At 37.8% G+C, this 25,069-nt stretch overlaps 2 protein-coding genes across 2 annotated transcripts in view; both read right to left on the reverse strand.

The window, feature by feature from the left end:
* LOC145311985 (ATP-dependent translocase ABCB1-like) overlaps nt 1–25,069 on the reverse strand; it is a 516,884-nt gene that overhangs the window by 242,784 nt on the left and 249,031 nt on the right. The gene's annotated exons all lie outside the window — the stretch shown is intronic.
* LOC145311982 (uncharacterized) lies at nt 3,110–24,681 on the reverse strand. Its single transcript, XM_080151058.1, has 16 exons — nt 24,534–24,681; nt 23,231–23,438; nt 22,996–23,113; nt 20,231–20,434; nt 19,463–19,567; nt 18,608–18,779; nt 15,963–16,086; nt 15,117–15,191; nt 14,468–14,553; nt 7,108–7,220; nt 6,594–6,710; nt 6,059–6,131; nt 4,964–5,038; nt 4,501–4,603; nt 3,998–4,074; nt 3,110–3,864 (listed from the first exon to the last, which is right to left on the reverse strand). The coding sequence occupies exons 2-16, from the start codon at nt 23,297–23,299 to the stop codon at nt 3,768–3,770; spliced, it is 1,608 nt and encodes a 535-aa protein (XP_080007184.1). The 5' UTR covers nt 23,300–23,438; nt 24,534–24,681; the 3' UTR covers nt 3,110–3,767.

Raw genomic sequence — 25,069 nt, forward strand, 5'->3', positions numbered from 1 at the left:
CTTTAGATTTAGCTCTAAAACAGTACCCTGCATTTAAGTAATTTTCTTGACATTTATATGCAATTTTGTTTAGACTCAAAATCTACTTATAAAGTTCTAGCACTCTATGTTCGTTTGTTATACTGTTCTATTTCAGATCTTCGTTTTTGTGAATGTTGCCATCCTTGTTTTTTTTTGCAAATATTTCAGTTTGTATAAAATCTTTATATTTTGTTGTGTTAAGATATTTCCTATAAATAGGATCATATTTATACCTGTCAACTTATTAAGTACTACACTTTACAGTCAAGAGTATGCGTATTCAGGGATCTAAAGGGATAAGATAATGCCTGAAAAATTTATATGATCCCCAATGATGATACATACAATTTCCCCTTCCACAGATTACAATTAGTGGTTGATACGTTGAGACACTCAACTTAATGAACTAGATGATCTAAATTTGATAAAAGTCCCCAAATTTGTTAAGTCAACTAATGAGAAAATATCATTATAATACTATTGTAATAAACAGTCCAATGTACCCGTCCTTCCTGATTCTTCTTACTTTTCTAACAAGGGAACAGACGCATTTAAGAAGCAGAGCTTAAATATGTCAATTAGACAAACAGACAACAAAACGTTGATATCATGACTTTTGTTCAGGGCCAGGCAACCGTAAAGTTAAACCAAGATGAAATTTGAAATATTTTTAAAGAGGGATTACCAGATGATTTTTTAAAATTATAAAAGGTTGATTACCCCGAGGCTTGCAGGCGGCTGCCGAGCACTGCTTTCGTTTTTAAGTCCTAAGCCATTTCATTAGTTATTGGATCTCGCCAGATTATCACGTACTGTAATAAAATGAAACTTAGCTGTCTAAAAAAATGATTCCTCCATTCACCCCCTTTACATCATTCCCTCCCCTTATACTGGATGAACTAACTTACCAATAAGTAATGTCCATGTTAGCAAGCTATTGATTAAGTATAATGTAAATTATAGAGAAGCAAAGCCTCGAACACAAAATGCTTTGATAAAATATGTTGATTTTCTTTGAAAAATATAAGATTTTTGCCTGAGGGTGAATAGATTTTTGCAAAGTAACTTGCTTTAAAATGCATGAAAAGAAGAATGAAAACATGCATTGGTAATAATCTTGAAAAAAAGTGAAACCAAATGTTGGTTAGAATGGTTTGTTGATACTTTCGCTATGCTTTAATTAATTATTTTTACAGAGAAATTTTAAATTAATTTTAAAATAAAAAAACCGCTGGCCGTTAAAATCATATAATATAAAGTAGTAAGCGTTTTTTGTCTGTCCAAAAGGATCTCGCTAACCGATATTGTTCTCTTTTACAGTGAAGCTTCTTATAGGTCCTATGAAGGTTTTAAACCATTTCTGGGGAGGGTGTCTTCACTCCCCTCCCTCCAAAAAATAAACTCTTTTGAAACTTGAATTTAAAATGGGATAAGGTCGACTTTTCCCCCTCCTACCTTAAGTGCCCCTAGAGGCTTTTAGGGGGCGTAGCCGCTAGTTAATTTATATAAATCGGTTTCTTGTTCCTTAGTGCAGTCATGGTAAATTGCAGGGCTCGGCATTCGTGTGTAAGACTCAGTGAAATCGTCTTATTATTACCTTGAAATTCAGCTGGATGTCTAAAGCTGATTCTAAACAGACAATCCAGCAAATGAGCATATTTCATTGTTTCGCATAATCCGCCCTTTTTTTGTTACTCTTAATACTCTTAAAACTTTAAAGCATCGTATTATAGACATTTTTCCTCGGGTATTAAATTGAAAAATCATAATAAAAAATACTAATTTTGTTTTATAATTCGTAGACAATTGTCATGCATAATTTTTAAGTATGCTGAGAACCTGTTCTGATCCAGCGGATATTTATTAGATTCAAAGCCATAATGAAAAGCATTTATATTTTTCTTAAGAATGCCCTTGGTTAATTTATTATAACACCAATTTTCTCGGGGTTATCAACCTCTGGTAAAAATATAAATTTGTGCTCTATAAAGTTTGACACTTTTAATCTTGGAACAAAATCACTGGTTGTAATTTATATTATAGATTATATACATGGTTGGTGTATATTTGGTAAATTTTAGGCTAGGCTTGTAAGGAATATAACAAGGAATAACATTAAAATATTTTTTTTTAAAGATAAAGTTTTCAATAAAGGAAAACTCGATCAGTTCAGCAGTTATTGAAATCTTAAGTTTCAGACAACTTTCTATAAAAGGATTATTTCTTTTCTTTAAAAAAACGTAGCTAAACCCTAACAACTTATCTAATCTTCTGTGGTATCATCAACTTGATGAAAATTTAGGATTTATGTGAAATCTTCTGATTAAGATTGAATATCCTTTAAATAAAAGTATGATTGTACCAAAATATCTCGCTAACAACTAAACCGATAGTGGATATTATGATAGTGGAAATTTTGTCGTCAATTTATGTTGCTACTTTAGTCCTCATTTATTAGTCATTACAGGAAGGTACTGGGTAAAAGGGGTGAATGGGTGGGTGGGGGCTATCGTTATATTAGTCATTTTGAAGGACTTTTTTATTAGAGTAGGCAAAAAAAAGATGCCACATCCATGTAATTATGAATTGATTTTTATCCCTGTCTGGGCAGAAACATATTTAGTAGGGTTGGGCCGGATACTTTTTTGGCCGGATACCGGATACCGGATATCCGGCTGATTTCAAATGCCGGATATCCGGCAAATATCCGGTTATCCGGCCAATTTACCGGATATCCGGCCGGATAACCGGCCAAATTACCAGATATTAAATTAGTAAAAAAAAATTTCTCCAAAAATCTTATACAAATTTACATAAAGTTAAACTTATTCAGAAAAAAATGTTCTTCTAGCTTCAATAATAAGAAAATTATAGCCATTTAAGATTTTTAAAAGCAGAGATTTTTGGTGTAAAGTAAAAAAAATTATAGAGCCGGATATCCGGCCGGATATCCGGCCACACCGGATATCCGGCCCAACCCTAATATTTAGATTAGGCAAATGAATATAGAATAAATAATACAAGAAAACAGGACTTTTATTGACAGGCACATAACTATTATAAATTTAAAACAATTAAATTCACAATATCGAGTTTTATTTCATTTAAAAATGTATGATTACATTTACAAATACACATATTTTTCCCCACAAACCCTTAAAATTATATTGATCTTTTTTAACAAATATTGAAAAAAACTAATTAAAAAGTTTCGAGAAAAAAATCTCTATGAATATTAGCCCTTTTTTTGACGCAATTTGTTTTAATTGTTTGTTTTTGTTGTTAAATATTTCTATACTAAATATTAGTTTAAGTTACCCGAGCTAAAGCTAGACTGTTTTAGAATAATTTTAGGTTGAACTTTATCTTCACTTTGCAGCATAAAATGCATATTTTTCTGTCTGTCCAAACTGTTATTGTCTTTCACTTCACTGCAAGTGTCTTCATAATAACTTGCGGCATTTTTAAAGGCATGCGCATTGTTGCTACTGCTTGTGTTCCCGCAATTTTCACTCAGCTCCTGACTTTGGTAGATATTAGCTCCATGGTTTCTTCTAATAAAGACAAATACTTTCATTTATCTTGGCAAATTTAAAAAGAAACCCTTTACTGCAAGTATTTAGAGCACTGCCGATTTAATTACTTTTGATAAAATCCCCCCAAAAAATTACACCTACCTACAAATTATTCTCTTTACAAAAACAAAACATAAGTCAGTGGTTTTTTAGCTGTGAAGCCCCTGTAGACTAGTACCGAAGCCAATAGTCATAATTATAGTATTTGTCCCTTAGAAGTTGGCGTCTTGCTAATGACATGATGGTCCTTGTTGAGGCCAGCTGAGATCTATGATAAAATCAATGTTATGTTCATTTTTATTCAAATGAAATAAAAAAAAAGTTTAGTTCACTTGAGAATTATTAAAGGAACAATATATGCAAAAAAAAGATAAATTAAATGTACTCCAAATAAAATGTACCTGGATCCAGCAAGGTGTACCCCACTCCCGCCACTTGTTTCTGTTGATGTTCCTGTTCCAGAATCTGGACTCAACTCCTCAAAAGAATAAAAAGTAAGTAAATAAATATAGAATACTTATTTGTCGCATCGTATTATAAACAGCCTACTGTGGATAATAAAATGACAAATTAACACAAACTTAATTCATAGAATATTAATTTCATGGTTTTTATTTTAATATTCAAGGAAAATTGTCTTTATTACGATACTATACATGATTTTTCAGTATTGCTGAAAACTATTTCGAAGCTTTACCTAAAATACTGATATATTTTTGCTTATTCCAAGCTACAAAACATATAGGCTCAATTTAATTCAATGATGATTAAACTATCTTAGTTCTTTTTAATAAGTTGAAACACGAATTTGAATTATTTTCCTGCAAACAATTTATAATTTGCAATGTATAAATTTATATTATAACGATGAATAGAAGACACTAACTTAAGCTAAAATAAATACCTTATCCATGTGTATATGAGAATTAAGTCCAAGAATGATATCTGAGGAGGCAGGTGAGCCATGGATAATATAGCCATCACCACCCTCTCGCATATTTGACAACCTGTAAACATTATTACAGATTACATTTTGAAAATGCTTTTTTGAAGATTTTCTAAAATCACAGTTCGTCTTTCAAAGCTTTTTCATTTTTTTTGGGGGTTGGTGATAAAAATAAAAATAAAAATTTTAGGGGTGCCTATGCCTATGGCACCCCCAAATCCATTTTTTATAGGGAGGGGGGGAGGTAATCTTTATATCATAGAGGCAAGGACGTCCAAGCTTTTATATTTTCTTTGAAGGGGGGGGGGAATTAAAAAATAAAATGTTGGGGGTTACAAAGCATAACAATAAGACAGGATACTATAAGTTACTTTGTCAGACTGACGTACAGACCCTAGTTATAGAGTAGCTGGACTATAACCTGTTATTTTTGGGATGCGGTGGAATATGTCCATAACAACTGCTGTCCAAGGAAAGGCTACTTGAATGCAGAGACCTGATAATACAGTGTGTTTTTAAAAGCGAAGCTTTTCTATAATTAGGGTCGGTCCGTACGTCCGTCCGTCCGTCCGAGATAGTTAGCTTTTATTCGTTAATTTAGGCATGTTAGAATTGTCCTATCGATTTCAAACTTTGCATGGCGATTACTGTAGTAGTTAGGTACGATTTAGAAAGCGTAGCAACTCTATAATCATTTCCAGAATGTCCGTACGTCCATTTTAAACATGTTGATTTTTCTACTTTTTTAACAACAAATTTTCATGTGATCTAATTATCCGTTTGATCTGATTTTTGGTATATTGATTCCTGGGACAACAAAGAACAATATTTCAAGCGAAGCAACTCTATAATCAAGTCCTAAAGATGTAAGTATGTCCATAAACATTATCCTGTATCAAGCAGTTTTTCAACAAATTTACTTACAAGTTTGCTTCGAATCTTATACTTTTATATTCTGATTATTCAGTTCAGACACTATACAAGTGTTAATGTGCGTTTGTCCTACAGTTTCAGTGCTTCGCTTTTATGGATGTTGTCATCCTTGTTACTTCAAGGAACAAACGTATAGCTTAATTTGGCCCACTTACCATTAACTATTAATAGTAAATATCTTTCATACTTTCTTCATTGTTATTAAAATAGGTTAAAACACAGGATATAGTAATGGCATTATTAATCATTACAATTGGATCTAGTGCGTTTCACGTTAAAATATTCCTGGTAACAATTATCTATGATCTTAACAAGATGCTAGCTTCCAAACAAATGAACGTAAATGTCATGCCAGCTTCACTGAAGAATAATACCTACAGGTCTTTTTAGTTCTATTATGTGCACTGCGAGATAACTATGCAGCATTATTGAGTAATAGCTATTACAGATTATTTGTAGCAAAATCTATATGTTTCACCGTATGGCCAATTGCATTCTTTAATATTCTTAGAATTTTGGAGATAATAGATACCTGGAACATTTTATTGTGAACTACCCCTTATCCCTTAAATTGTATATATACCTTGAATGACACTGTTGACTAAAATTTGAACAGTTAGCATAATGAACATGCTGTTCTTCTGTGGGGTCAGAACCTTAAAAATTAACAGCTTACTATAGAGCACATTACTTTAATTACACCAATTTCAATTTATATGATAAAAAAATACTTAGAATGAGTTGTATTCATGATTTGTTGACTGGCTGTAAAAATAAATCGTTTGATTTAATGAATCGGCATGGGATTATTCTGTTCTCAAGGGGTCGGTTACTTTATTGGAAAGTCTATTATTCACTTCTTTATAATGAAAATAATTAACATCAATTATTATTATCATAGGCGTCTAAGGCAAAGAGGGGGGGGGGTGTTTAAAACTTTGAAACGCCTTATTTTACCCCCCATAAAAATTTTAAAACATACATTATATTTCCCCCCGCTCCCCTAAAACCTTTAAAGCATCTTTTTTTTACCCCCATTAATAAACAAGCTTGAACGTCCTTGCCCAGTAGTAAAAAACAGAACTATGATACGACCGTTTGAAGATAACAAACTTTACCTGTAAGACTAGCAATTCCAGTTGAAGCATAATGATTCTCCAGATATTTATTCTTGTCATCAAGTCTGATAGTTCCCTCCAGTGGTAATAATTCTGTGCGCACATTCACAGATGTCCCTTAATAATGGATATAGTATATACGTGGATATTATGACAGGGGAAAAATTGTTGTTAATTTTGGTTGCTATTTCCCCTATCATTTATTGATCAGTTTGTTGAACAAGTAGGAGAGGGGATTGGGTAGGATGGAAAGAAGTATCGTTATTTTAGCCGGCTGCGTGTTTAACTCTATTATAGAACATGAAAATCTGATGTAAGGTCCAAGTAATAATACATCCAGCTCTTAACTTACACTTATTGGAAGATCTAATACAAAGTTGTCTACGGAATCTAAAAAAATATGGATTAAACAAACAAAACCTTCCTTACTACTATTTTTTAGATTCTGCAAAATCCAAAATGGCTGGACTTATACACACCACAGGCCTCTAGTAATCAGAAAAAATGAACCTACCTTCATTAGAAGTATTGTAATAATATTTGTGATTATTTTGTGTGATATTATTTCTAGCTGCCATCGTGAAGTTTTTATTCTTAGCTTCTAACTGATGGTAGCTGGATAATTTTCTTAAATAAATTAGAACACATTAATTAAACAAAACAAAATAATGTAAACATAATATTGAAATAAAATTCGTGATAAGAAAATAGGCGAAAAAAATATTGAGATAGTGTGGTATCCGCCGAGGATAAATGGCAGACACCGGAGTTCAATTAGATTACGGCAGTGTGACAGACGTGGACACCTTACTATAGAGAAGCTACGCTTCTCTAGCTTTCACTAGATAATGATCAACATCTATTTTCAGTTGTCACTTTATTGAAGGGTTAAGAGATACTGAAGCTATATACAACAAACAATAATTACATGGATAGGAATAAATAATCATAACATGAAAGCATAAATAATACATATACAATGGTCAGTTTGGGCAATAATGATTCCCCCATCCCTGGAAAGGGTGGGGGAGAATTAAGAATACAGTTAACCATAATAAACATGACAGATTCAAATCATTAATTCTAAACGTAGGGAGGGGGTCACTAGACCCCTTTCCCAGGACTCGGGGGAGGGCCATTGACCCTCCACCGAACCCCAGATCAGGGGTGCCATAGACATGGCTCACGGTTGCCGAATACCACAACTCTCCCCTCGGAAGGCTGGGAGGTGGTTTCCCTATCAGACTTCCGACAGTGGTTGAGGCCTTCGGCCCGCTCCTTAGGGCTAAAATATATACAAACGATAATGATTCAATGGAATCCTAGTGGTGAGTATCTTCTTAGGGTTGATGGGCTCCCAATGTGGGATAGAAGGCAGAGGCTGACTTGGGTTGGATACGTTGGTCAGCGCCGGCAGGTATCAGGTTTGCTGGTGGCACAGTTGTTGCTGGAACGGTCAGCAGTGGGGCCTGCGGGTTGTTGTTGGCAGCGGCTGGGGCACTGGCTGCCAGGTTGATTGTCTGAGCAGCGGCCTGTCCTCCTGAGGGGCCGCGGGGTCTGCCAGAGGGCGGTCCTGGCCTACCTGGGCGGTCATGCCCGCTGTCAGTTGATTTCATAGACACCATTTCCTCGGCTGCTTCCCTGCCGATGGGAATGGCATCCCAGTCCACTGAAAAGTCCCGGGACTTGGCATGGTTGAGCCTGGCTCTAGCCAGCGCTTTCCTATATAAAGCTGGATGGTACAGGAACACTTGTGATATCGCATTCAGGGCTGCCCGGACTCCTCCTTGTGCTGCTGCCAGAGAAATGGTGGTTAGGTCCCCCAGCAGTTTGAGGATCAGCAACAGCAAGCACAGTATGGCGGCGCCATCTCCCCACTCGTGGATGGCTTGTCTAAATCCTGCCCAGACATCCAGGGCTGCCTCTCCTTCCTCCGCCAGTCGGTCAATGTTGTAGGACACTATCCCATGGTCTCCTGTGGCCGAACAGCTGCCTTGCTGAACGCAGGAGCCATAGGATAGGCCGGTCAGCATGGCACTCTTGTATGCTGGGAACGCCAGCAGTTGTTGCCAGTCGTTCAACTCAGCCTGCGAATACAAACCACCTGAACTGAAGTCATCTAAGGGTTCTGTCAACAACTGCTTAGGCGTATCCAGCGGGGGTGGCCTCTTCTTGGGAGCAGGGGTTAACTCTATCCAGCCTTCCTCCGCGTGCACAGTCAGGGGGTAGGTGGAGGAGCAGGGAATCTTGGTGGCGTGCTCACTGTATACCCGTGTCACAGCGTCTACAAAGCCTGTGGGCTCCACTGGCACTTTGTCCCAACACTCCTTGTGTTCGCGGACAACATACTTGTGCCTTTGGCAGGTCAGCTGCAGCAGGATGTCTCCCCTCAGTACCGAGAACGTGCTCCCCTGGACACGCACCGGGTGGGCCGGATCTAGTTGCTGGAGCTTCCAGCAGTTGGCCGCTACTTCTTCCGCTGCAGTGCTTCTCATGCGCGTTTCCAGGGTAAACCCAATATAACCTGCATGGATCTGTGCTTGAAGGGGAACGTCAACATCCCTGGCCGACACTCTGGGCAGCGCAGCCGCGGCTGGGTCAGCTGCCACGAACAACGCTGGGTGGTTGGTGGCATGGGCCTCGAAGTCGCAGTTCACAATTGAGGTGGGGTTGGTCATGTTGATGAAAAACTGGGCCTGATGGTCAACCAGATATGCATCCCTCACCAGGCTGGGCTGGAGGCTGCGGATCAGCCTCAAGGGGCAATCTCTTCCCAGGTGGTCCCACACGTAGGTTGCTTCCCCAGTGATACAGGACAGCTCAGAATGGGGACACTCGAGGGTCAGGTGGTCAGACTGGGACTCCACCCGTCCATCCTCCACCACATAGGTCTCCTCCTTGACCAGCAGCCGCCGCTCCTGGAGCACTAATTCATTGCGGTATAGCTGGCCCTCAAAGTGGACGTCCTCCCCCTCGCAACCCACCCCCTCGGGGCTGTTGACGAGGGCGCCCACCATGTCGATGGTGAAGAACAGGGGGTGGTTCAGCTGGAACGTCAGTGGCTGGGTCTTGCCTGGCAACGTGTATACTCGGTTCCTGGCCAGGTCTCGGCACGCTTCTGGGTCTATCTTGGTTGGCCTCATGAGGGTGGGGACCGAGGTCACCTTGAGGTGACCCCATACCCCACACCTGAATGTCCACTGGGACACGGTGAGCTGACAGCTGAACCCAGTGGTTTCCCTCACCTTGACTTGCTGCAGGACGTGTATTTCATGGCCCAGGGGCACCTCCTGGTGTAGGGGCTCCGTGTCACACATCTTTTCTTTATTGTAAGACGTGACATGGGTGGGGTTGGCACAGTCCCACCCCACCAGGACGTAGCTGGTTGTAGGCCACACGGCTGCCAGCAGGAGGCCCCACAGGACCATCCACCAATGGGAGAGGCTTCCAGGTAACCATCTTCCTCGTACACGCGGCTGGGGATCTCCGGCTCTGGTCACGGCTGCTTCTTGGGGCTGGACACGGCTGGGCTGCTCCTGGCTAGATACAAATTTCCATTGAGCGTTATCTGTATGCGGCCGAGGCACCCCGATACCCTCCCCAATGACAGACTGGCAAGCGACTGGCACTTGCCTGGGTGTCGGCTCCCCTAGCCCTAAGTGCTCCCTTCCCTGGTCCAAGGCATGCCCAGTGGCATGGGGCTGAAGTGCATGTGGCACAGGCTCGCCCTTACTCAATGCCCTCCCCTGCCCTAGGAACTCAGGTGCATGTGGCACAGGCAAGTCCTTTTTTTCCCAAATTTCAATCTCCCCAGCCTCAGGTGCAGGGGGCACAGGCAAGGCTGGGTGTTTACCATATTTTGGATACAACACATTTAACAAATTCAACTTATCCTGATGGTGAGCAGCTGGGTTCCCTTGGCTGGTAGAGGGCTCTGGATGGCATGTAGCTGGACTCTCTCTGCAGGCTGGTGGCGCTGGCTGGCATGTAGCTGGGCTCTCCCTGCAGACTGGTGGCGCTGGCTGGCTGGGGGTGACGGGTGTCACCCCTTCCTCCGGGACCGCTGGCTCGTTCCAGGACTCAGGTCTCTCGGTGGCGGCGACGGTTGTCGCCCCAGACATCAGGTTGGAGGCTGGCTCGTTCCAGGATCCAGGTATCTCGGTGGCGGCGACGGTTGTCGCCCCAGGCACCAGGTGGGAGGCGCTGGATAGCACCCCCCCATCATCCCAGGTGGCGACGCCGGGTGGCGTCCCATACATCGATGCAGAGGTGCTGGCTAGCACCTCCTGCCTCTCTCGTTCAGCGGCTGCCAGGGCCTCCCCATACACCGTCTCAGGGACGCTGGGCAGCGCCCCTCCACTCTTGCTGGGTAGGCTCAGTCGGGCAGGTTCCATCATGTTGAGGCTGAAAGGCTGGGGCCTCAGCACCTCTGGCTCGGCTATGTTGTTGGGCTGTATCAGCTCTGGCCCCAGATGGTTAAGACTGAAGCCTAGGCCAACCCGGTTGGGTTCAGCCGCGCCGCCCAGTACGTTGATCCTAGCTGGGACAGTCCCGAACTGCGGCATCCCATCGGCTCGGTCCGCAGCTCTGGGGGCGGCTGCTTGCGGTGGTGGTGCTGGGGGCGCGCTCCCTTCCATATGGGCCACTCTGCTGGGCTTCCCTGGAGGGGCACCCTTGTCGGCGGTGCGCCTGCGGCTGGCTACCTGGGCCCAGTCAGCTCTACAATCGGCCGCCGTGTGACCGTCATAGTGGCAACGCTCACACTTGGCAGAACGGTCACGGCGTGGCTGGGTGCGCCTCTCCTCTAGGCTAACTTCCACAGGCGTTGGACAGTCTCGAGCTCGGTGGCCTCTCCCCTGGCAGCGGTAGCAGCGGCCTGGAACCTTGTCATCTGGAGCGACCTTCCCCATCTGGTGGAGTCCCGGAGCCAAGGAGCCAATCTCCATTGGCTCCGACTCGTCATATTGGGGCAACTGGATGCAGGCAGATCCAGTCAGCCCGTCGGTCGCGTCCACTAAGCACACACCTTCCTTCAGCTGCTTAGTAACTATGGTCACGGTGAACATGGCCTTGCGAGTGTACTCAGGTACACTCGCAATTTCATGGTTCATCATGAGGCGTTTTACATTGGCGTTACGAATTCCACGATTTAATTCGTCCACCAACAACTCAAGATCCTCATGGTTGTAGGCGTCCCTATACAAGGCACACTTAGTTGATATGTACGCTTGTATAGGTTCTGTCGAGTGTTGCTTGTAATCCCTAAACGCTTGTTTAAGCGTTTGGGATTCAAAAGCAGGGCGAAATAGCAATTCACACTCGGTCTTGACCTGTTCGTAGGTCAAGGCTTGGCCTGCCTCGCCAAACAGATGGGACGCCATTTCCGCCGCTTGCCCTACCAATGACAGTAGTAGGGCGTTGCGGCGGTTGAGGGAATCATGAGGTGGCACGCGGTAAGCCGCCCATGACATCTCAAGTCGGCGGATATGTGCCGACCAGGATTGCTTGGGCGGCCCTCTAAACTCCGGCAGATTGCTCAGCATCAGCTTGCGGTACTCGGCTGGAGCCGGCTGAGGGTCATCCTGGAGCCATCCTGGGGCTTGGTCACCTCCTGGGACTTGATGCTGGTCCATTGGGTCAACGGTGAAACGGCGGGCACAAAGTTATACAGTACTACAATGAATGGTTTGTCACTTGAGGCTTCCTAGCCTAACAGCCAACACTGTTTGTATCACTAGGTTGGGAGTTTAGTTGCAAAGATATAACTTAGCTGTACTTATCAATAGTTAGGTGTTGAGGTAGATAGCTGTTGAGGGTCTGAACTGCTGTCAGGAACTGATTGGGTTTTCCCTTATCACACTAGAGCTAGGAGGAAAGAAACTTGCAATTCTTTATTTGCTAAAAATACCCCTGTTAAATGCTATGGAGTAGCTCCGCTCTGGTGTGAGAGTGTGTGTGTGTGTGTGTGCGTGGAATCTTCTGTCCTTGTAACGCGCGTTCGCGCCGTCAAATCCGCGCACACGGGGAAAACGCGCTCTCACCCCTCAGCTCGCTCTCTCATTGGTCCGCTTCGTCCGTTGGATTTATGATATTTTCCGCACTCTGTTGCGCTACCCGTGAATGGCGCTCTGTGTATCCGATCGCTAGCTCCACACTACAGACGGACTTAGTCTAGTGTGGGTAGGAAGGGGGAAGCGCGTGAGGGGACGGGGGTAACTCCGTCCGTTCCCCCTGTGAGGGAGGGGGGTAACTGTGTGCTGGTGTAATAGGGCCTTTTCTTCTTAATCTTAGGCTTATCTGTTATATCACCCTGATTGTATTTGCCTTCAATGGAGAGGGGCCCCTCCCCTTCCCTTGGAATAAGGGGTGTATTGTTGTTGTGCTGTGGGCTTGAGATTGTTTTGATTATATTACATCTAGCTTTTATTTTTGTCCTTATCACAATTGCATAACAGGTTTGTTGACCAACTCTGTTCTATTTTTAGCTGTTATCACAATACACAGTAATCCAAGCCTGTTCTATTCTTAGATTTATCACAACACAACAATTTGTTTGCCAAGCTTTGCTCATAAATCTATTGTTTGGCCATCACACTAGGGTGGTAATCCCTGCAAATGTGATATAATATCTGTTTTCTAGATGGGTGGCTGCGTTGTAGCTTCTCAGGATACTCGGGGTTGACGTAGTTTTTCTCTGTTCTGGTGCACTACACCCGTATGTTAGCTCGCAGCTTGCAGCTATGTGGCATGTTTCAGCCTATCGGCGGCAGGGAATGTCCCGTCCTGCTAGCGCCACTGGTTCGGATCCTGCTATTTCTTGCAGTAAAGTTGGCCTATTTTCAGCCGTCTACACGTATTTGGCTTGTTTCAGCCGGTCCGCAGGCCTGTTTCAGCCCTTTTGGCGCTCAATTCTCCGTTAGATATCAGCGCTGCTCGCGGTTATTCGTCAGATTTCGCTGTTTCGCTTCCACAACTGCCGGATGCAGAGTTAAACTTTGCTGTCCAGGGTGGGTAATTCAGGTTGCTTGCGTCAGTTTTGCCAGATTCACTGCTGGGAGTACCTTAGCCTCAGATGCGCGTCTGCTCTACACTTGTGGTTCGCCGTAATCTCACACAGCTGTCACCAAAGTTGTGGTATCCGCCGAGGATAAATGGCAGACACCGGAGTTCAATTAGATTACGGCAGTGTGACAGACGTGTACACCTTACTATAGAGAAGCTACGCTTCTCTAGCTTTCACTAGATAATGATCAACATCTATTTTCAGTTGTCACTTTATTGAAGGGTTAAGAGATACTGAAGCTATATACAACAAACAATAATTACATGGATAGGAATAAATAATCATAACATGAAAGCATAAATAATACATATACAATGGTCAGTTTGGGCAATAATGATTCCCCCATCCCTGGAAAGGGTGGGGGAGAATTAAGAATACAGTTAACCATAATAAACATGACAGATTCAAATCATTAATTCTAAACGTAGGGAGGGGGTCACTAGACCCCTTTCCCAGGACTCGGGGGAGGGCCATTGACCCTCCACCGAACCCCAGATCAGGGGTGCCATAGACATGGCTCACGGTTGCCGAATACCACAATAGAATCGGAGATAAGAAAATAGGTGAAAAAGTAATTAAGAAAATAAGCACAGACCACCCTCTCCCGTATTTTTACAGAAAGAAGGAGTATGTGGGGGGGGGGGGGGCACTTATTTGGCACTATTTAGCACATTAGGGTTTAGGCACAACATGCTATATAGGAATAGGGAAAAATTTCCCATTAATGGTTTTTAACTTATTTAAAATTAGGGAGGTAGGTTTTCCTGGCTAAATACACTTTGAAGGAAAGCACCATTTATGAAATATGTACCTGGTATCCGAGTTGATATCAAGTGTATGTACACTAAAAATTCTGTCTTGTTTTGGTTGGTAGCCTGTGTCAATATTGGTTGCCGTCTGAAGCATTTTTACAGTCATATTTTAACCAATTTTGAAATTTGATTCTATTTAAAAAACAAGTTTAATTTGGAAACCAGTGACAAAGTTACCCGAGGATTAAAAGGGACATGACAATGACTGATAAATTGATGTACAACCCAAATGATGATAAACAAAATTACCCTTTCTGGAGATTAAAATTAGTGGTTAACTTAAAACGTTCTGACACTCAACTTGATCAACCAACCAATCAAATTTCAATACAAGTCCCTTAATTTGTTAAGCCAGCAAATAAGAAACCGCTATTATAAAACTTTGGGGACTAGTGTAATAAACGGCCTATTATATCCCTACCTGAAAGTTACTTTTGGTACATTTGTTACTGAATTCACTCATACGTCATTCAGTATACTATACATTTTTTTTCTCGTCCTGTTTCTAAGGCTTTGTCAGTATTTTTGTTATTGTTAAAATATGTCATGAATATTTTAAACGAATGCAAAAACCGAACGTCAATTTTTAATAAATTACAAAACCTAAAGAGTAGCTACTCTACAAGAAAGTATGGCTGTATAAAATTCCTTGGTAAATCTTGGTTGTTGGTGTAGAGTATAATTATTCTGCAGAGTAGTAGCTGTGTACGCATCCGGGGAGATCTTAAAGAATAAATAGTATGGCGGGCAATAAAGTAGAACATGGAAGAACAGTCATATAAAATTGTAATGCGTTTTTATGAATAGACAATTTTTTTTGTGTTGGACTCATTGGAGATACGGAAAGAGTCTTGTGTGCCGTCATAAAAATACGTCTAAGAAGAAAGTATGAGGTGAGAATTGGGAAAGGAAACCCCAAAAAAGAGATTACTTAAGACGTATTTTTATGACGTCACATATGACACTTTCCGTATCTCCGTTCTCATTACATGTTACTTTGAAATATAAATCTCCCCCACCAATCAAGGTTTCTAACCAACTGAAAAAAAAACACTGTGCACGCCACATGAATGGAAATAAACACACAAATAATATTAAAACAAGGATGACAACATCCATACGTAGCGAAGCACAAAAATGGAATAGACAATCGAAGAAAGTAAATTAAAGAACAGATGTTTAAGAAATGCGACAAAGAAAAGAAAGAGAGAGATGGAGAAAATATGAAAAAACTTAAATCCAATCCCCGAAACCTTTCAAGAATGACCAACAGACAAACGGACAACACAATGTTTAGACTAGATGAGCATTTATCTAAAAAATTTTATTGAAAATTCCAGCTGTCTATTTTCTTCTATAAATCATATTTCCCCCATAGCGTTACACAATGACGTTACAAAGCGAATTATCTAGTAGCTTCGCCTCCAAAATTATTAAATTTTAGGCATATTTTAAAACAATAAACTCTTACTTAGAGATATATGATAAACAAACCTGATACAAATCTTTGCAAGAGCATTTAGATTCTACATATTCCCATCCTTCTTCTGTACACACAGGTTTCTCCGGCCAGCCAAGTTTGCAGGTTCCAGAGTAGTGCTCCAGGTATCCAGGATACCTATATAAATAATTAATTAGATGGAGATAAGATAAGAAGTCTTATAATTTCTATAACTCATGATCATAACCAGATTTTTTGGATATTTTCTATTTCTAGACTATTAAATGTTGAAAAATTATCAATACCCACGCAATTATGATATTTATAAGAATTGTATAAGAACTTGATATATAAAACAACAGAGTGAAGGTCAGATATATATGAGATAAATATCTAGTAGACTAATAATACGTAGATGTAATTTTGGGGGGAGGAGAGTTTTTTTTTCATTGGCGATTTTCTGGGTAAATTTACGATGCCCTCCCCTTAAATAGCTAGAAACCTTTTCGGGACCTATAATAGTCTTATCTGTAAAGGATAACCATATCAATCCAGTGGTTAGTGAGATCATAACCTGCATGAGATCATAACACATTATGTTACTTCATTTTGATTAATTGAAGAAACGATGCATGTGCTAGGTATACATTTTGATAATATGTTAAAGAATAAATTAATATATATCGCGTGAATAACTATTTTTTCATCACCAAAACAATTTTGCTTTAAAGATTTATAGATAATGCTGCTAAATCTTGTGGGTTCGTCTAAATTAACTCGATTCTAATAATGAAACCAAAAGAACAATTGTATGAGAAGAAACAAAAGCAATGCCAAGGACACAGACAAAGCTCCTAAAAGATTTTAGTAAGAGAAAAATAAAACAATGGTATCTTAGTTATACAATTATCTTTAATATTTCCAAATTAATTTTCGTTATTATTTATCAAAATTATTTATGTCCATCTATTAACGTGTGTGATTGTATATCTATCTGATATGGTCCTCCTTTACAGTGAAGATTTGTATAGTTCCAGAGAAGGTTTCCTATTACAAAAAATCACACATAGAAGAAATACTTCCTCCTACTAAATTTGAAAGTAGTTGGTCGACTATTTGCTTTAAAAAAAAATAATTTAGATTTAAATTAAAATGTTGTTTAGAAAAATTGTCGCTGTTTATGAGCAATGCAACAAAATTAGTATTCTTGACCAACGTTTGTTTAACAAAGTAGGATTATTGATTAAACTGTAAAAATATTTAGATTTAGTAGAAAAGCTTCTCTAAAAGATTATTTCTTGGATGTTGCACCAGATTTTCATGTACTCTGTTAAAGTGATGCTCGTAGCTGGCTAAAATTAGGATAACAATATCCCCAATCCACCTCTTTTATCACATTCCTTTTCTTATAACTGGATGAACGAACTGACCAATAAATGAGGTCCATATTAGCAAGCTAAATTTACGACAAATTTCCCCTGTCAATATATCCACGCACAACCTTTATCCATTTCTACTTTATAGTTTTAAGTTTTTCCGTTCATCGGTTACTAAACGATTAATACAAAAAAAAGGAATACATTGTATTGCAAAATATAACAAAAATATATTCATCTTTCATTAATAGCAATAACTTGTTATTGTTGTTCTACTTATGAATATAATTATTTTTTTATAATTAGGCTCGGTTCGTCGTAGCAACTCTATAATCTTACCACAAAGTTCGTATGTCCATTCAAAACATGATGATTTTTTTACTTTGTTGATATCCTTTTAATCTGATTTTTGAAATTCTGATTCCTATTACCAAAAGATACAATGTTATAAGCAAAGCATCTCTAAAATTAATTCCTAAAAATGTAAGTATGTTCATTAACAGCAACCTGTATTTAGGAAGTTTTGAAACAATTTTACTTACAATTTTGTTTCAGAGCTTCGCTTTTGTGGTGTTGTCATTCTTGTTTTTAAGAAATTTTTCTGGAAAGAAAATTCCAGTGTCTAAGAACACTTATTTAGATTAATCTGGCATTTACAGATATCAAAATGTTAAGACTTTTTCCTAAGAATCAAGAGAGCAAAATATATGCATTTATAATCAGGGGAAAAGGAATAGGACTGGAATAGATTCTTAAGGCGCGCGTGTTAACCTTTTATGAAGGAAAATATAAAAAAATTATTCTAAATAATTAACAATCTAGCCTTATCCTACTTATAATTCAAGACAAATAAAGAATCGATTTCATACTGATGATAACAAATGATTTGTCTCTCAAAAACATAATTTTAGTTAAATCCTTATAATAAAGTATTATGGTTCTCATTTACAGGGTCACTTCTCATATGTCCTTGAAAGGTTTATATTTATTTTGGGGGAGGGTACCATCCTACCAAGAGGAATCGCCCTTAAATTAACCCCCAAAAATAGTTTTATTTTTTAAAACTTAAATTGAAAAATATATCCCAAATTTTTTTTCTTTTTACTTTTTATAAAATCTATAATAACAAATTGGGTTATCGAATTTTACTCCACCTTCAGCAAGTGCCCATGGAGGCCTCTAGGGGCGTAGCCGCTAGTCATAACATAAAGTATAACAGAGTATTGGAGTTATTTATTAGACGTCTAAAGCATGGTCAAGAGTTTGACTAAAAATCTTTCATCATAACACCTTACACTTTTTATATATAAAATTGTATTAACCTGTTTACGTCACGGACAGTAGGACCAGACTTCTTAGTTTTGTGGACAAGGACACCCACTATGCAGAGAGTAAGACAGACCAAAGCAATACTCATAGCAACCAGGCATATCTGCACAGGATCTATGGTTGTACAGTTGAACTTCGAGGGGTCGAGCTCCTCAACTTTTAATCCTAAACAACGATTCATTAATTCATAGAAGTTTTCATTTTAACAAACACTTTAGTAGTGTAGTTATTAAATAACTTGGGTTTGTTGGTTCAAACTCCACCCAAAAAACGTTTTATTTTATCTTCAATGTTTATTGTTGTATTTTAAAATATTCTGCAAATTTAAATTATTATTGGACTTTTTGACTAAAAATGAGTGTAAAGATCATTCTTATTTTTTGCTACTTAGAAACTTAGTTATCCTTTCATTAAAAATACTTTAGTTTTCTGATTATTATAATCTCTAATGATTTCTTATTCTGCATTTAAACTAAACTTAGCCCCCCCCCCCCCCCCCCCCCCGACAGACAAATGAACTCTGGCCGCAGCGCCTGGCTCCTTAGCCTGCCTATCCGCAGCGCTCGGTCCCCTTGCCTGCCTAGCCGCAGTGCTCGGCTCCTTAGTTTATAACCTAACCTAACCTAACCCAAAATAGTTGCTCTCTGTCGGGGGGGGGGGGGGGGGGGGGGTTACTCAAATTTTCAAAATTGAAAAAAAACCGCCAAATTACTTTAAAAGAAGGGAGGGAAGCGACATTAATCTATTTATTACACTAGTCCCACAAGTCTAATAATACAGTTTTGGCTCGGGGACTTTAAATTATCGGCCATTGTCTTATCTCTTTAGATACCAGCTATTAAAATGACCTGTAAACATAGTAGGTGACCAGCAAATACTGTGGGTATCTAGTCCAGCGCTTCTAAATGTGTTTATCATCCAATACGAGCTACAATCACAATGTAACGGGTTTCCTGAATATTTTAATAACTATTTATATTTTTTTTAATCGAAGCTTTTCTATAATTAAGTCGGTCCATACGTCTTTCTTATAGATTTCAAATTTTGCATGGTGATCCCTGTAGTAATTAGGTACAATTTAGAAAGCGTAACTCTATAATCATTACCAGAATGTCCCTACGTCCATTTTCAACATTTTTCACTTTTTTAACAACAAATTTTTATATAATCTAATTATACGACTGATCTGATTTTTGGTATACCGATTCCTGGGACAACAAAGTACAATATTATAAGCGAAACAACTCTATAATCAAGCCCTAAAAATGTAAGTATTTCCCTATTAATTTTCCTGCATCAAGCAATTTTTCAACAAATATCAGTTAACAATAATAAAAATGCTTTGAATGCAAAAATTAACTGCATTAACTGGTTAAACTGATGGACAATAAAATAATTTTCAAGTTTAAATTTACGTAACTAAAGCTGTTATTATTATTATTAAAGGATGGTTTTATCCCAGAGTAAGAAAACTTATTGGAATTCAAATTAAATGATTTGAAAAGCCTTTAGCATAACAATTAAAGACAACTGAAAGCACCTTTTACTGCAATGAGGATATTAACTTAACTTTTTTATGGTGACATTTATTATATATAAAGCTAAATTTGTAATACCTGACAAATTGAGATGTCTAATCTTTTTCCACGGTAGACTGAGCCTATCCAGATAAACTAAACCATTATCGACCAGGTCAACAGCTAGCTTGTGGCCGCCAGGACTATGGTGATCAGCTGATATCACCTCTGCAGGCAACTTTTCTAGGTTTGGATTGTGGCGCAGGCTGATATATTCCAGCTTTTTGTTACTCCAGAATAAGCCTAAATGAAAAAAAGAATCAAAACACAGTTATATAATGAATTAATGTGTAGGTATAGATCTATATAATTCAGATGTTATAATTAGGGTTAATTAATAATTTTTTTTAAACTAGATAGATTTTAGAAAGAATCTTAGTCCATGTAATTGAAAAGTTGTAAGCTTCCCTAAGAATTCAGTGACAGGTATAAGAAACCTTTTTTTCTGGGAAATGATAATCATAGAGAAAACTGTAATACAATTCTGTATACAATATTATATTTAATGCAGTGGTGTGCACAGTGATTCACCAGGGGTTGTGAAATAGACTATAAAAGTTGGAAAGATTTTTAATCAATATAATAGATTTGAAATCTGCATAAAATTTTAAGGATTTTTTATAAAATTCGTTTTTCATATAATTCTTTATTTAAAGGCGCAAATACAAATTAAGTTAAATAATTTTAAGATCTGTGATTGGTGGATTGAAAACTATCTGCGCTCTAATTGGAGAAGCTTAAGTGACGTACATCATTCAACCAATTAGAGCGTAGGTAGTTTCCAATCCAGCTATCCTATTGGTCAAAATTTATTAACTTAAATCGTATTTGCGCCTTTAAATAAAGAATTATATAAAAAACGAATTTTATAAAAAAAATCCTTAAAATTTTATGCAGATTTCAAATCTATTATATTGATTAAAAATCTTTCCAACTTTTATAGTCTATTGTGAAACAAAGCATTAGGGACTTATTAAAGAGGAAGGAGTTTTGAAGTTTGGGAATATGTTGACACCCTCCTACCCAAGCCACATTTTTGAAATTTTTTTTGTATATCTTGCTTTGTCTCTGTGTCTATTGAAATGACCTTACAAACAAACTTTCTGCTAACTTTTCTGTGTCCATACTTTAAATTCTAGTTTTACAAACAAATTTACACTAACTTTATTTCATTTTAAATTTTACATTCTGAAAACCAATTTTTGATTTTTAATGTAACTACTGGCTTTGTGTTTAGTGGAACCTATGCAACCTCTGGAGGAGCTTGATTCAACTCCAAGGTAGATGTAAAGCGATGCTCTTTATAGTGCCTACAGAAAAGGGGATAAATTGAATTTTATTTTGGCCAAAGTAGTCGAGGCTGATGCGCTGCTGCCGAGCCCTGCATATTATCTTCATCTTAATACATTATTTTTTTCTTTTGCTTGCCATTTTGTAAAATTTTTAGGCCTTTAAACCAAAAAGAGGCTTTTACAAGTATGGAGGGCGCAAAACCAATTTATTTAATGTTGCCTTTTATGGTAGACATGTACAACAGTAAAACAAAGAACAGAGATAATTAGTCTTAAAAATTAACCTTTAATTATAGATTAGGTGGTGCTATTATGATTTAAAATTTTTTTCAAAGTTACAATTATCCTTTGATTTAAATTACACCTTTACTTTAAAAATAAAAAATAAAAAAAGTTTAGATTGTATATTATGACTAAGGTTTTATTAAAACTTTCATTTATTTCTCATTGGATAACAAACTTAAATTGTAACAAAAATTACGTTTAAGCATTACAAATTAAATAAGTTGGCTATGTTCTTTAAATTTAGTTTTCATAATAGTTGTATCTCTCATTTTGTAAAAAGATTTTATTGATCATAAGCATCAGACATTACTTGCATTTTAGAAAAAGCGAAGCTTTTATCAAGACATATGTATATGCAATGTAATTCAGAAACTAACAAAAATTCATTTTTTATGTTATAAAGATACTGCGCCTACGCACCTAGAGGCCTCTAGGTGCACTTTTGAATTTTTAAGAGAAAGGGGCGATTTTTCTTTGGTGGGTGATTGTGCCCTCCCTAAAAATAGTCAAATACCTTCCTTGGAGCAATAAGTAGCTATTCTGTAAAGTCCCATATCTGTTCAGCGGACTTTAGCGAAATCCTTTGCTACAAACAAAAAATCTTAATGCTCTAAATAATAAGATTTCGCATTTAAGTTTTGACAATTTCTTCAAACTAAATTATTACTAGCTCCGCTTTTTTGAAATGTGTTATCTTTGATTTGCCTATCTATGCTGTTAAATTTATTCTAGTCACAGACAGTTTACACTTTTACACCAGAAAGGCATGATTTATTTTTAAATTGTGTGGCCCTTATGTAATATATTTTAGATCTAAAATATTTGGGGGAAGGGGATTGGAGGTTGATGCTGAGGTAGGGGACGGGGGGTTGAGGGGGGTTTATTTGTAATAATTTTACATTTTATTGTTTTAACTCTGACATACCACCAGCCGTTATATGTCCATATACTAGATAGCATTGGACACTCTTCTAACTCTGACATACCATCAGTCCTTACCTGTCTGTATACTAGTTAGCATGGGACACTCTTCTATATAAACTTGTCTCAACTCTGTCATACCTTCAGTCCTTACCTGTCTGTATACTAGTTAGCATGGGACACTCTTCTATATAAACTTGTCTCAACTCTGTCATACCATCAGTCCTTACCTGTATGTATACTAGTTAACATGGGACACTCTTCTATATTAACTTGTCTCAACTCTGACATACCATCAGTTCTTACCTGTCTGTATACTAGTTAGCATGGGACACTCTTCTATATAAACTTGTCTCAACTCTGACAACCCATCGAAGGAATTACTTGGATAAACAGATATGTTTCTTTGTCCAGCATGGAAAACCTTCAAACAGAGAATAATAAGTATGAGAATAAAATCAAACAATTAAGCTAAATTAATGAAAATCTTTTTAAGGACAGATATATTTGTATTTTTGTTAAATTACTTATTAATTCTTGCCTTTAAGTTTTTATGCCATGAAAGATGTGGAAGAGGAAAGGTGAGATAATTGCCAGAAATATCCAACATCTCTAAATTACTACTCTGGCTGCTAGGTATAGTTTGGCCGCTGCTGGCGGTTGGATCTTGGTCAGGACAGGCAGCACTTAGGGATGATAGTGAAGTTCTGGACAGGTTTAGGTATTTGAGGCTGCTGTTTGACCCAAGACTGAAAAAAAAGATCGTTTGGATTAATACATTATTAATATATTTTTGTTATCATTGTTACAAATACTCGCTGCTCTACCTTTAAAACTACCAAATAGAAGCTTCCACGAAAAATAAAATACAGACCTAATCGCCATCCCAAGATCTTGTGCTTCCAACAAAGATAAAACCATAATTCTTTTGAATTAAATATATCAAAACTCAAAAGGTAATTTTTGTTAAATTTGATTTTCTAAAACCCCATGTTTTTTATTATAATGAATTCTTTTGCTAATTTCAATGTTTTATAACCTAACAAATTTTATTTCAAATTGGCATCTAAATTTTCATTCAAAATTTAAAATCTGGGAAATTTGAAATGAATTTTAGCAAACCAATTATATGAATAAATACTAATTTGCAAAATAAATAAATTGATTTTATTTTAAATATAAGTTATTTAAGAGTTCATTTAAATTAATTTTTAATTTTAAATAGCATTGCTTCTTTTTCTATATGTCTGTTCTTCAGTCATTCCGTATCAATATGTAAAAATGGCTGCTAACAAAGATAGCCAGCTAGATTTTTCAGTTAATATTTTAATTAACTTGTGCGCATTTAGTGCGCATGCATTGTTTTATTTTTCTGACGTTTATTTTTTTTAAAAGGAAAAAATACTTTTTTTCAGGTTTTGTGATTTTCTTAGATTTCTTGGCATATTCCTTTATTTATTACTAGCGGCTTCGCCCCTAGCCTCTAAAAATAGCCTAAAACCACCACAGGACCATTAGGTATATTCCCTGAAGAGTAGAATCCGATCGGTTCAGTGGTTACCGAGATCATCAGACAGACATCAAATTCTACTTTGTATCATAGATTATTTTCACGACAACTTCACATTTACTTTGTCAATTTGTCAATCCATGTTTTTTTATATGCTTCGCTGGTTATGGAAGTTACTATCCTTGTAATCAGGGTTTTTCAGATCAGATTATTTCAAGCAATACCAAAAGAAGAAAATCCTTAAAATAGTAACTTACTTAGTGTTCTTTGCTATAGCATAAAAAAGTACGATTATCCAAAAATGTGGCAATTATTACTGGTAAAATTTGTATACCTGCAGAAAGAGAATCCCTTGATAAGTTTATTCCCATGCAGTGTGAGGTTGACCAGCCTGATGGCAGCAGTCAGCGGTGGGCTAGAGGTCAGGTAGTTGTGGCTCAGATCCAGGTGAAACAAGTTAGAACAGTTGGAGAAAGCGTCCTGTGGTATGTTAGTTTAGAGTGCTATTGCAGATTTTAATTAATTGGAAAATTCTTTTAGGAAAATATTTTTTATTAAGCCTCATAGCAGATAATTTTATTTCTATTTTTACTTTTTTTTAATAGATATCTTTACAATATAATGAAATTTTGAAAATAGCTAGAAAATACATAAAAATTAGCTATTTTTGACTTAATTAAGGAAAGCTGTTTATTTTGTCATCTTATAACTATTTTATTTTTTTTAAGATTTAACTATCATAAACAAAAATATTGGATAATTTGAAGGCATAAATGTTCATCAATTTAGTGAATAGATGCATAAAGTTCTCTATAAATCTTTCTCATTGCCAAATTCTACTTTTCTTTCTTCATATTAAACTTAGTTTTG

Source organism: Acartia tonsa, chromosome 2, assembly GCF_053477335.1.
Source record: "Acartia tonsa isolate MP-2025a chromosome 2, ASM5347733v1, whole genome shotgun sequence".
Classification (NCBI taxonomy): Eukaryota; Metazoa; Arthropoda; class Copepoda; order Calanoida; family Acartiidae; genus Acartia; species Acartia tonsa.

Coding starts and splice junctions, on each gene's coding strand:
- LOC145311982 (XM_080151058.1), bottom strand. CDS start 23,299: ATGTTGGATATTTCTGGCAATTATCTCACCTTTCCTCTTCCACATCTT. Junction 16,087..18,607: donor ACTGTCCGTGACGTAAACAG/GTTAATACAATT, acceptor TTATTTATATAG/GTATCCTGGATACCTGGAGC. Junction 6,711..7,107: donor TTACAATACTTCTAATGAAG/GTAGGTTCATTT, acceptor TCCATTATTAAG/GGACATCTGTGAATGTGCGC.